General features: G+C 49.0%; 1 protein-coding gene across 1 annotated transcript in view; it reads left to right on the top strand.

Moving 5' to 3' along the window:
* Positions 1 to 13,219, top strand: part of usp33 (ubiquitin specific peptidase 33) — a 91,287-nt gene that overhangs the window by 40,259 nt on the left and 37,809 nt on the right. Inside the window, exons 11-13 of the mRNA XM_039004434.1 lie at positions 4,277 to 4,417; positions 8,532 to 8,644; positions 10,522 to 10,694. Coding sequence (XP_038860362.1) covers positions 4,277 to 4,417; positions 8,532 to 8,644; positions 10,522 to 10,694 — 427 coding nt within the window. The remainder of the gene's footprint in view (positions 1 to 4,276; positions 4,418 to 8,531; positions 8,645 to 10,521; positions 10,695 to 13,219) is intronic.

Consider the following 13,219-nt stretch of genomic DNA (forward strand, 5'->3'; position numbering starts at 1 on the left):
CTGTCTACCTCAGTATTGTGTTAGCTCGCTGAGCCTGTCTACCTCAGTATTGTGTTAGCTCGCTGAGCCTGTCTACCTCAGTATTGTGTTAGCTCGCTGAGCCTGTCTACCTCAGTATTGTGTTAGCTCGCTGAGCCTGTCTACCTCAGTATTGTGTTAGCTCGCTGAGCCTGTCTACCTCAGTATTGTGTTAGCTCGCTGAGCCTGTCTACCTCAGTATTGTGTTAGCTCGCTGAGCCTGTCTACCTCAGTATTGTGTTACCAGTCTTCGCTGAGCCTGTCTACCTCAGTATTGTGTTAGCTCGCTGAGCCTGTCTACCTCAGTATTGTGTTAGCTCGCTGAGCCTGTCTACCTCAGTATTGTGTTAGCTCGCTGAGCCTGTCTACCTCAGTATTGTGTTAGCTCGCTGAGCCTGTCTACCTCAGTATTGTGTTAGCTCGCTGAGCCTGTCTACCTCAGTATTGTGTTAGCTCGCTGAGCCTGTCTACCTCAGTATTGTGTTAGCTCGCTGAGCCTGTCTACCTCAGTATTGTGTTAGCTCGCTGAGCCTGTCTACCTCAGTATTGTGTTAGCTCGCTGAGCCTGTCTACCTCAGTATTGTGTTAGCTCGCTGAGCCTGTCTACCTCAGTATTGTGTTAGCTCGCTGAGCCTGTCTACCTCAGTATTGTGTTAGCTCGCTGAGCCTGTCTACCTCAGTATTGTGTTAGCTCGCTGAGCCTGTCTACCTCAGTATTGTGTTAGCTCGCTGAGCCTGTCTACCTCAGTATTGTGTTAGCTCGCTGAGCCTGTCTACCTCAGTATTGTGTTAGCTCGCTGAGCCTGTCTACCTCAGTATTGTGTTAGCTCGCTGAGCCTGTCTACCTCAGTATTGTGTTAGCTCGCTGAGCCTGTCTACCTCAGTATTGTGTTAGCTCGCTGAGCCTGTCTACCTCAGTATTGTGTTAGCTCGCTGAGCCTGTCTACCTCAGTATTGTGTTAGCTCGCTGAGCCTGTCTACCTCAGTATTGTGTTAGCTCGCTGAGCCTGTCTACCTCAGTATTGTGTTAGCTCGCTGAGCCTGTCTACCTCAGTATTGTGTTAGCTCGCTGAGCCTGTCTACCTCAGTATTGTGTTAGCTCGCTGAGCCTGTCTACCTCAGTATTGTGTTAGCTCGCTGAGCCTGTCTACCTCAGTATTGTGTTAGCTCGCTGAGCCTGTCTACCTCAGTATTGTGTTAGCTCGCTGAGCCTGTCTACCTCAGTATTGTGTTAGCTCGCTGAGCCTGTCTACCTCAGTATTGTGTTAGCTCGCTGAGCCTGTCTACCTCAGTATTGTGTTAGCTCGCTGGGCCTGTCTACCTCAGTATTGTGTTAGCTCGCTGGGCCTGTCTGCCTCAGTATTGTGTTAGCTCGCTGAGCCTGTCTGCCTCAGTATTGTGTTAGCTCGCTGAGCCTGTCTGTCTACCTCAACATTGTGTTATCCCGCTGAGCCTGTCTGTCTACCTCAACATTGTGTTATCCCGCTGAGCCTGTCTGTCTACCTCAACATTGTGAAAATACTATGCATGTATACAGGGAAGATCCTTTTTCATTAGGAGCTTCATTAAAACATGTAACAATAACAATTCTATCGTCTCGCGGCCACGAGGCAGAACGCGGCCACGAGGCTGTATGGTAGAACGCGTCTCGCGGCCACGAGGCTGTATGGTAGAACGCGGCCACGAGGCTGTATGGTAGAACGTGTCTCGCGGCCACGAGGCTGTATGGTAGAACGCGTCTCGCGGCCACGAGGCTGTATGGTAGAACGCGGCCACGAGGCTGTATGGTAGAACGCGGCCACGAGGCTGTATGGTAGAACGCGGCCACGAGGCTGTATGGTAGAACGCGGCCACGAGGCTGTATGGTAGAACGCGGCCACGAGGCTGTATGGTAGAACGCGGCCACGAGGCTGTATGGTAGAACGCGGCCACGAGGCTGTATGGTAGAACGCGGCCACGAGGCTGTATGGTAGAACGCGGCCACGAGGCTGTATGGTAGAACGCGTCTCTCGGCCACGAGGCTGTATGGTAGAACGCGTCTCTCGGCCACGAGGCTGTATGGTAGAACGCGTCTCGCTGCCACGAGGCTGTATGGTAGAACGCGTCTCGCGGCCACGAGGCTGTATGGTAGAACGCGGCCACGAGGCTGTATGGTAGAACGCGTCTCGCGGCCACGAGGCTGTATGGTAGAACGCTTAACTCCTGTAATGAAGAAGACCATAATACGTCCATTTCAACATTTGACCTGGATGGGTTGATAATATGACCTGGATGGGTTGATAATATGACCTGGATGGGTTGATGATATGACCTGGATGGGTTGATGATATGACCTGGATGGGTTGATGATATGACCAGGATGGGTTGATGATATGACCAGGATGGGTTGATGATATGACCAGGATGGGTTGATGATATGACCAGGATGGGTTGATGATATGACCAGGATGGGTTGATGATATGACCAGGATGGGTTGATGATATGACCAGGATGGGTTGATGATATGACCAGGATGGGTTGATGATATGACCAGGATGGGTTGATGATATGACCAGGATGGGTTGATGATATGACCAGGATGGGTTGATGATATGACCTGGATGGGTTGATAATATGACTAGGATGGGTTGATAATATGACCAGGATGGGTTGATAATATGACCTGGATGGGTTGATAATATGACCTGGATGGGTTGATAATACGACCAGGATGGGTTGATAATACGACCAGGATGGGTTGATAATACGACCTGGATGGGTTGATAATACGACCTGGATGGGTTGATAATACGACCAGGATGGGTTGATAATACGACCAGGATGGGTTGTGATAATATGACCAGGATGGGTTGTGATAATATGACCAGGATGGGTTGTGATAATACGACCTGGATGGGTTGTGATAATACGACCTGGATGGGTTGTGATAATATGACCTGGATGGGTTGTGATAATATGACTAGGATGGGTTGATAATACGACCAGGATGGGTTGATAATACGACCAGGATGGGTTGATAATACGACCAGGATGGGTTGATAATACGTCCAGGATGGGTTGATAATACGACCAGGATGGGTTGATAATACGACCAGGATGGGTTGATAATATGACCAGGATGGGTTGTGATAATATGACTAGGATGGGTTGATAATACGACCTGGATGGGTTGTGATAATATGACTAGGATGGGTTGTGATAATATGACTAGGATGGGTTGTGATAATATGACTAGGATGGGTTGATAATATGACTAGGATGGGTTGATAATATGACTAGGATGGGTTGATAATATGACTAGGATGGGTTGATAATATGACCAGGATGGGTTGATAATATGACCAGGATGGGTCGATAATATGACCAGGATGGGTTGTGATAATATGACTAGGATGGGTTGTGATAATATGACTAGGATGGGTTGTGATAATATGACTAGGATGGGTTGTGATAATATGACTAGGATGGGTTGTGATAATATGACTAGGATGGGTTGTGATAATATGACTAGGATGGGTTGATAATATGACCAGGATGGGTTGATAATATGACCTGGATGGGTTGATAATATGACCAGGATGGGCTGCGATAATATGACCAGGATGGGTTGCGATAATATGACCAGGATGGGTTGCGATAACATGACCAGGATGGGGTTGCGATAACATGACCAGGATGGGGTTGCGATAACATGACCAGGATGGGGTTGCGATAATATGACCAGGATGGGGTTGCGATAACATGACCAGGATGGGGTTGCGATAACATGACCAGGATGGGGTTGCGATAATATGACCAGGATGGGGTTGCGATAACATGACCAGGATGGGGTTGCGATAACATGACCAGGATGGGGTTGCGATAACATGACCAGGATTATTTACAATGACGGCCTAGGAACAGCGGGTTATCTGTCTTGTTCAGGGGCTGAAAGACAGATTTTTACCTTGTCAGCTCGGGGGATTCGATCCAGCAACTTTTCGGTTACTAGTCCAACGCTCTAACCATGAGGCTACCTGCCGTTTTGAGGAGCTGTCGTTCATCCAACAGGTGATTGATGTTCCACTCAAACTAAACTTGTGATAAATAAGATACATGACGACTCATCAAAAAACACACGTGACAATTTAGTCCTCTATGCAAATGTACCTATAGTCCGATAAGCTTGACCGGTCAAATGTATTTTCGGCGGCTAGCCGTTTTTTTAACGGTTAAACCTTTAACATCCCTAGTCTCTTCCTCTCACCCTCGCTCCAGACTCATTCCCCGAGGTGGTCTCCAGCAGCACCCGACCCCAGACTCCAGTCCCCATGGAAGGACACTCCTTCACCAAGATGTCCTCCAGTCCACCCAAGAACAACTGTGTCTGGCCAGGAATCTCCTCCAGCCATCTGAAAAGTATTTACTATGTAGCACATAGAATATCTCTCTGGGGACAATTCAGTAGTAATGTAGGCAGAAAGACACTGCAGTAGTAATGTAGGCAGAAAGACACTGCAGTGGTAATGTAGGCAGAAAGACACTGCAGTGGTAATGTAGGCAGAAAGACACTGCAGTGGTAATGTAGGCAGAAAGACACTGCAGTGGTAATGTAGGCAGAAAGACACTGCAGTGGTAATGTAGGCAGAAAGACACTGCAGTGGTAATGTAGGCAGAAAGACACTGCAGTGGTAATGTAGGCAGAAAGACACTGCAGTGGTAATGTAGGCAGAAAGACACTGCAGTGGTAATGTAGGCAGAAAGACACTGCAGTGGTAATGTAGGCAGAAAGACACTGCAGCGGTAATGTAGGCAGAAAGACACTGCAGCGGTAATGTAGGCAGAAAGACACTGCAGCGGTAATGTAGGCAGAAAGACACTGCAGCGGTAATGTAGGTAGAAAGACACTGCAGCAGGAATGTAGGCAGAAAGACACTGCAGTAGGAATGTAGGCAGAAAGACACTGCAGCGGTAATGTAGGCAGAAAGACACTGCAGCGGTAATGTAGGCAGAAAGACACTGCAGCGGTAATGTAGGCAGAAAGACACTGCAGCGGTAATGTAGGCAGAAAGACACTGCAGTGGTAATGTAGGCAGAAAGACACTGCAGTGGTAATGTAGGCAGAAAGACACTGCAGTGGTAATGTAGGCAGAAAGACACTGCAGTGGTAATGTAGGCAGAAAGACACTGCAGTGGTAATGTAGGCAGAAAGACACTGCAGTGGTAATGTAGGCAGAAAGACACTGCAGTGGTAATGTAGGCAGAAAGACACTGCAGTGGTAATGTAGGCAGAAAGACACTGCAGTGGTAATGTAGGCAGAAAGACACTGCAGTGGTAATGTAGGCAGAAAGACACTGCAGTGGTAATGTAGGCAGAAAGACACTGCAGTGGTAATGTAGGCAGAAAGACACTGCAGTGGTAATGTAGGCAGAAAGACACTGCAGTGGTAATGTAGGCAGAAAGACACTGCAGTGGTAATGTAGGCAGAAAGACACTGCAGTGGTAATGTAGGCAGAAAGACACTGCAGTGGTAATGTAGGCAGAAAGACACCGCAGTGGTAATGTAGGCAGAAAGACACCGCAGTGGTAATGTAGGCAGAAAGACACCGCAGTGGTAATGTAGGCAGAAAGACACCGCAGCGGTAATGTAGGCAGAAAGACACCGCAGCGGTAATGTAGGCAGAAAGACACCGCAGTAGGAATGTAGGCAGAAAGACACTGCAGTAGGAATGTAGGCAGAAAGACACTGCAGTGGTAATGTAGGCAGAAAGACACTGCAGTGGTAATGTAGGCAGAAAGACACTGCAGTGGTAATGTAGGCAGAAAGACACTGCAGTGGTAATGTAGGCAGAAAGACACTGCAGCGGTAATGTAGGCAGAAAGACACTGCAGCGGTAATGTAGGCAGAAAGACACTGCAGCGGTAATGTAGGCAGAAAGACACTGCAGCGGTAATGTAGGCAGAAAGACACTGCAGTGGTAATGTGGGCAGAAAGACACTGCAGTAGGAATGTGGGCAGAAAGACACTGCAGCGGGAATGTGGGCAGAAAGACACTGCAGCGGGAATGTGGGCAGAAAGACACTGCAGCGGGAATGTGGGCAGAAAGACACTGCAGCGGGAATGTGGGCAGAAAGACACTGCAGCGGGAATGTGGGCAGAAAGACACTGCAGCGGGAATGTGGGCAGAAAGACACTGCAGCGGGAATGTGGGCAGAAAGACACTGCAGCGGGAATGTGGGCAGAAAGACACTGCAGCGGGAATGTGGGCAGAAAGACACTGCAGCGGGAATGTGGGCAGAAAGACACTGCAGTGGGAATGTGGGCAGAAAGACACTGCAGTAGGAATGTGGGCAGAAAGACACTGCAGTAGGAATGTGGGCAGAAAGACACTGCAGTGGTAATGTAGGCAGAAAGACACTGCAGTAGGAATGTGGGCAGAAAGACACTGCAGTAGGAATGTAGGCAGAAAGACACTGCAGTAGTAATGTGGGCAGAAAGACACTGCAGTAGACAGTAAGACACTGCAGAAGTAATGTAGGCAGAAAGACACTGCAGTAGACAGAAAGACACTGCAGTAGGAATGTGGGCAGAAAGACACTGCAGTAGGAATGTGGGCAGAAAGACACTGCAGTAGGAGTGTGGGCAGAAAGACACTGCAGTAGTAATGTGGGCAGAAAGACACTGCAGTAGGAATGTGGGCAGAAAGACACTGCAGTGGGAATGTGGGCAGAAAGACACTGCAGTAGGAATGTGGGCAGAAAGACACTGCAGTAGTAATGTGGGCAGAAAGACACTGCAGTAGGAATGTAGGCAGAAAGACACTGCAGCGGTAATGTAGGCAGAAAGACACTGCAGCAGGAATGTGGGCAGAAAGACACTGCAGTAGGAATGTAGGCAGAAAGACACTGCAGCGGTAATGTAGGCAGAAAGACACTGCAGCAGGAATGTGGGCAGAAAGACACTGCAGTAGTAATGTGGGCAGAAAGACACTGCAGTAGGAATGTAGGCAGAAAGACACTGCAGCGGTAATGTAGGCAGAAAGACACTGCAGTAGGAATGTAGGCAGAAAGACACTGCAGCGGTAATGTAGGCAGAAAGACACTGCAGCAGGAATGTGGGCAGAAAGACACTGCAGTAGTAATGTAGGCAGAAAGACACTGCAGTAGTAATGTAGGCAGAAAGACACTGCAGTAGAAATGTGGGCAGAAAGACACTGCACTGGTAATGTAGGCAGAAAGACACTGCACTGGTAATGTAGGCAGAAAGACACTGCACTGGTAATGTAGGCAGAAAGACACTGCACTGGTAATGTGGGCAGAAAGACACTGCAGTGGGAATGTGGGCAGAAAGACACTGCAGTAGTAATGTAGACAGAAAGACACTGCAGTAGTAATGTAGACAGAAAGACACTGCAGTAGTAATGTGGGCAGAAAGACACTGCAGTAGACAGTAAGACACTGCAGAAGTAATGTAGGCAGAAAGACACTGCAGCAGGAATGTGGGCAGAAAGACACTGCAGTAGTAATGTAGGCAGAAAGACACTGCAGTAGAAATGTGGGCAGAAAGACACTGCACTGGTAATGTAGGCAGAAAGACACTGCACTGGTAATGTAGGCAGAAAGACACTGCAGCGGGAATGTGGGCAGAAAGACACTGCAGTAGTAATGTAGACAGAAAGACACTGCAGTAGTAATGTAGACAGAAAGACACTGCAGTAGTAATGTGGGCAGAAAGACACTGCAGTAGACAGTAAGACACTGCAGAAGTAATGTAGGCAGAAAGACACTGCAGTAGTAATGTAGGCAGAAAGACACTGCAGTAGTAATGTAGGCAGAAAGACACTGCAGTAGGAAGGTAGACAGAAAGACACTGCAGTAGTAATGTAGACAGAAAGACACTGCAGTAGGAATGTAGGCAGAAAGACACTGCAGTAGGAATGTAGGCAGAAAGACACGGCAGTAGGAATGTAGGCAGAAAGACACTGCAGTAGGAATGTAGGCAGAAAGACACTGCAGTAGGAATGTAGGCAGAAAGACACTGCAGTAGGAATGTAGGCAGAAAGACACTGCAGTAGGAATGTAGGCAGAAAGACACGGCAGTAGGAATGTAGGCAGAAAGACACGGCAGTAGGAATGTAGGCAGAAAGACACGGCAGTAGGAATGTAGGCAGAAAGACACTGCAGTAGGAATGTAGGCAGAAAGACACTGCAGTAGGAATGTAGGCAGAAAGACACTGCAGTAGGAATGTGGGCAGAAAGACACTGCAGTAGTAATGTAGACAGAAAGACACTGCAGTAGTAATATAGGCAGAAAGACACTGCAGTAGGAATGCAAACAATGGAAAGAATTGCTGTATGTGTAGCCTGACTCTCGCTCTGCCTCTCGCTCTGCCTCTCGCTCTGCCTCTCGCTCTGCCTCTCGCTCTGCCTCTCGCTCTGCCTCTCGCTCTGCCTCTCGCTCTGCCTCTCGCTCTGCCTCTCGCTCTGCCTCTCGCTCTGCCTCTCGCTCTGCCTCTCGCTCTGCCTCTGCAGTGACCTCGTTTTCCTCACCGAAGAGCAAGCGTCAGAGGAAGTACCGTAGTGTGATATCAGACGTGTTTGATGGGACCATCGTCAGCTCAGTGCAGTGTCTGACCTGCGATAGGGTGAGTAGTTTGCCTAGCCATCTTGTCGAGCACCTAGCCTGACGACTCGACATTCTCCCGCTGCTCTGTTGTTCGCTACAGACTTTAGTCTGAGACGGCAATTATTCAAGTCATTTGTGGTGTCGAGGGGCGTTGTACAAGACAACGTTACCAGCGATTGGATTGTCTGTAACCAATCAGAGTATCGAAGCCAATTACACATTTTCACACCGCCGCATTACCCACGTGTGTCCTGACTCTGGACCAATTAGACGGCCCCAAATGTGTTGTCATTCGGTGAAGGGTCGAGGAGGTACTCCGTTCCAGACTTATTGGTGAGAAGAAACTAATGTCTGTGTAGCCAGGCAATGGGGCATAATTATCATGGAATAGACCTTAACCCTCTGTCCCTCTGTCCTGTAGAGGATAGACCCTCTGTCCCCCTGTCCTGTAGAGGATGGACCCTCTGTCCCCCTGTCCTGTAGAGGATGGACCCTCTGTCCCCCTGTCCTGTAGAGGATGGACCCTCTGTCCCCCTGTCCTGTAAAGGATGGACCCTCTGTCCCCCTGTCCTGTAGAGGATGGACCCTCTGTCCCCCTGTCCTGTAGAGGATGGACCCTCTGTCCCTCTGTCCTGTAGAGGATAGACCCTCTGTCCCCCTGTCCTGTAGAGGATGGACCCTCTGTCCCCCTGTCCTGTAGAGGATGGACCCTCTGTCCCCCTGTCCTGTAGAGGATGGACCCTCTGTCCCCCTGTCCTGTAGAGGATGGACCCTCTGTCCCCCTGTCCTGTAGAGGATGGACCCTCTGTCCCCCTGTCTTGTAGAGGATGGACCCTCTGTCCCCCTGTCCTGTAGAGGATGGACCCTCTGTCCCCCTGTCCTGTAGAGGATGGACCCTCTGTCCCCCTGTCCTGTAGAGGATGGACCCTCTGTCCCCCTGTCCTGTAGAGGATGGACCCTCTGTCCCCCTGTCCTGTAGAGGATGGACCCTCTGTCCCCCTGTCCTGTAGAGGATGGACCCTCTGTCCCCCTGTCCTGTAGAGGATGGACCCTCTGTCCCCCTGTCCTGTAGAGGATGGACCCTCTGTCCCCCTGTCCTGTAGAGGATGGACCCTCTGTCCCCCTGTCCTGTAGAGGATGGACCCTCTGTCCCCCTGTCTTGTAGAGGATGGACCCTCTGTCCCCCTGTCCTGTAGAGGATGGACCCTCTGTCCTGTAAAGGATGGACCCTCTGTCCCTCTGTCCTGTAGAGGATGGACCCTCTGTCCCTCTGTCCTGTAGAGGATGGACCCTCTGTCCCTCTGTCCTGTAGAGGATGGACCCTCTGTCCCTCTGTCCTGTAGAGGATGGACCCTCTGTCCCCCTGTCCTGTAGAGGATGGACCCTCTGTCCCCCTGTCCTGTAGAGGATGGACCCTCTGTCCCCCTGTCCTGTAGAGGATGGACCCTCTGTCCCCCTGTCCTGTAGAGGATGGACCCTCTGCCCCCCTGTCCTGTAGAGGATGGACCCTCTGCCCCCCTGTCCTGTAGAGGATGGACCCTCTGTCCCCCTGTCCTGTAGAGGATGGACCCTCTGTCCTGTAAAGGATGGACCCTCTGTCCCCCTGTCCTGTAGAGGATGGACCCTCTGTCCCCCTGTCCTGTAGAGGATGGACCATTCTGTATGGCCTTTAGTCTTACCATATAAACGTGTGAAGAAACAACTGTGCTCGCCTTCCTATGCCTCATCTGTACATCCTGATTACATTAGTGATGAATGGGTTTTCTATGACAGGGTTTTGTTCTGCTTGCATTTCTTGTTAGTATTTGATGTGTAATTTTGATTATTTAGGCTTCATCTGTGACTCCCTGATTTTAAAAGGTTAAATGAATAAAATGACTTCCCATTCTTCTCCAGGTGTCAGTGACCCTAGAGAACTTCCAGGACCTGTCCTTGCCCATCCCAGGTAAGGAGGACCTGGCTAAACTACACTCCTCCTCCCATCAGACCTCGCTGGTCAAGGCTGGCTCCTGTGGAGAGGTCTACGCTGCTCAGGGATGGGTCGCCTTCGTTATGGAATACATCAAGAGGTACGGACAGCCTGGCGACCCTCACTATTATACCCTTTAATGGGTACGGACAGCCTGGCGACCCTCACTATTATACCCTTTAATGGGTACGGACAGCCTGGCGACCCTCACTATTATACCCTTTAATGGGTACGGACAGCCTGGCGACCCTAACTATTATACCCTTTAATGGGTACGGACAGCCTGGCGACCCTAACTATTATACCCTTTAATGGGTACGGACAGCCTGGCGACCCTCACTATTATACCCTTTAATGGGTACGGACAGCCTGGTGACCCTAACTATTATACCCTTTAATGGGTACGGACAGCCTGGCGACCCTCACTATTATACCCTTTAATGGGTACGGACAGCCTGGCGACCCTCACTATTATACCCTTTAATGGGTACGGACAGCCTGGCGACCCTAACTATTATACCCTTTAATGGGTACGGAAAGCCTGACGACCCTCACTATTATACCCTTTAATGGGTACGGACAGCCTGACGACCCTCACTATTATACCCTTTAATGGGTACGGACAGCCTGACGACCCTCACTATTATACCCTTTAATGGGTCGGACAGCCTGGCGACCCTCACTATTATACCCTTTAATGGGTACGGACAGCCTGGCGACCCTCACTATTATACCCTTTAATGGGTACGGACAGCCTGACGACCCTCACTATTATACCCTTTAATGGGTACGGACAGCCTGGCGACCCTCACTATTATACCCTTTAATGGGTACGGACAGGCGACCCTCACTATTATACCCTTTAATGGGTACGGACAGCCCGGCGACCCTCACTATTATACCCTTTAATGGGTACGGACAGCCCGGCGACCCTCACTATTATACCCTTTAATGGGTACGGACAGCCTGGCGACCCTAACTATTATACCCTTTAATGGGTACGGACAGCCCGGCGACCCTCACTATTATACCCTTTAATGGGTACGGACAGCCTGGCGACCCTAACTATTATACCCTTTAATGGGTACGGACAGCCTGGCGACCCTCACTATTATACCCTTTAATGGGTACGGACAGCCTGGCGACCCTAACTATTATACCCTTTAATGGGTACGGACAGCCTGGCGACCCTAACTATTATACCCTTTAATGGGTACGGACAGCCTGGCGACCCTCACTATTATACCCTTTAATGGGTACGGACAGCCTGGCGACCCTCACTATTATACCCTTTAATGGGTACGGACAGCCTGGCGACCCTAACTATTATACCCTTTAATGGGTACGGACAGCCTGGCGACCCTCACTATTATACCCTTTAATGGGTACGGACAGCCTGGCGACCCTCACTATTATACCCTTTAATGGGTACGGACAGCCTGGCGACCCTAACTATTATACCCTTTAATGGGTACGGACAGCCTGGCGACCCTCACTATTATACCCTTTAATGGGTACAGACAGGCGACCCTCACTATTATACCCTTTAATGGGTACGGACAAACTGCCAACCCATTATACAATACATACATACCCGATACAATTACTGTATATGTAAGGTCCATCAGTCAAGCATTGAATTTCAAACACCGATTCAACCACAAAGACCAGGGAGGTTTTCCAAATGCCTCACAAAGAAGGGCTCCTATTGGTAGATGAGTACATATAAAATAAAACATATGACATTGAATATCTCTTTGAGCATTGTGAAGTTAATAATTACACTTTGGATGGTGTATCAATACACCCAGTCACTACAATACAGGTATCCTTCCTAACTCAGTTGCCGGAGAGAAAGGAAACAGCTCAAGGATTTCACCATGAGGCCAATGGTGACTTTAAAACAGAGTTTAATGGCTGTGATAGGAGAACACTGAGGATGTATCAACAACATTGTAGTAACTCCACAATACTAACCTAATTGACAGAGTGAAAAGAAGGAAGTATGTACAGAATAAAAATATTCCAAAACATGCTTCCTGTTTGCAACAAGGCACTAAAGTATAACTGCAAAAAAATGTGACAAACCTATTCACTTTTTGTCTTGAATAGAAAGTGTTATGTTTCCAATATCCAACACAACGCATACGACTCTCAAGCATAGTGGTTGCTGCATCATGAGGGGCGGCAGGGAGCCTAGTGGTTAGAGTGTTGGACTAGTAACCAAACTGCCCCTGAACAAGGCAGTTAACCCACTGTTCCAAGGCCGTCATTGAAAATAAAAATTTGTTTTTAACTGACTTGCCTAGTTTAATAAAAATTTAAAATTATGGGCATGCTTGTAATTGTTAATGACTGGTTTTTCAGGATTAAATAGGAAATGGAATGACGCTAAGCACAGGCACAATCCTAGAGGAAACCCTGGTTCAGTCTGCTTTCCACCAGACACTGGGAGATGAATTCACCTTTCAGCAGGATAACTACTCAAAATGAAAGGGTTTGTTTTAAATAGACAGTTCCAGGCACCATCATTGGTCCCCGTGGGCGTAAAATACAGACGAGGCAACTCTGACTGTGGAGGGTTTTACACACGTCCCACCTGTTCCCAGGAGCTGGATAAAGAGC

The sequence above is a fragment of the Salvelinus namaycush genome, chromosome 11 (genome assembly GCF_016432855.1).
Source record: "Salvelinus namaycush isolate Seneca chromosome 11, SaNama_1.0, whole genome shotgun sequence".
Lineage (NCBI taxonomy): Eukaryota > Metazoa > Chordata > Actinopteri > Salmoniformes > Salmonidae > Salvelinus > Salvelinus namaycush.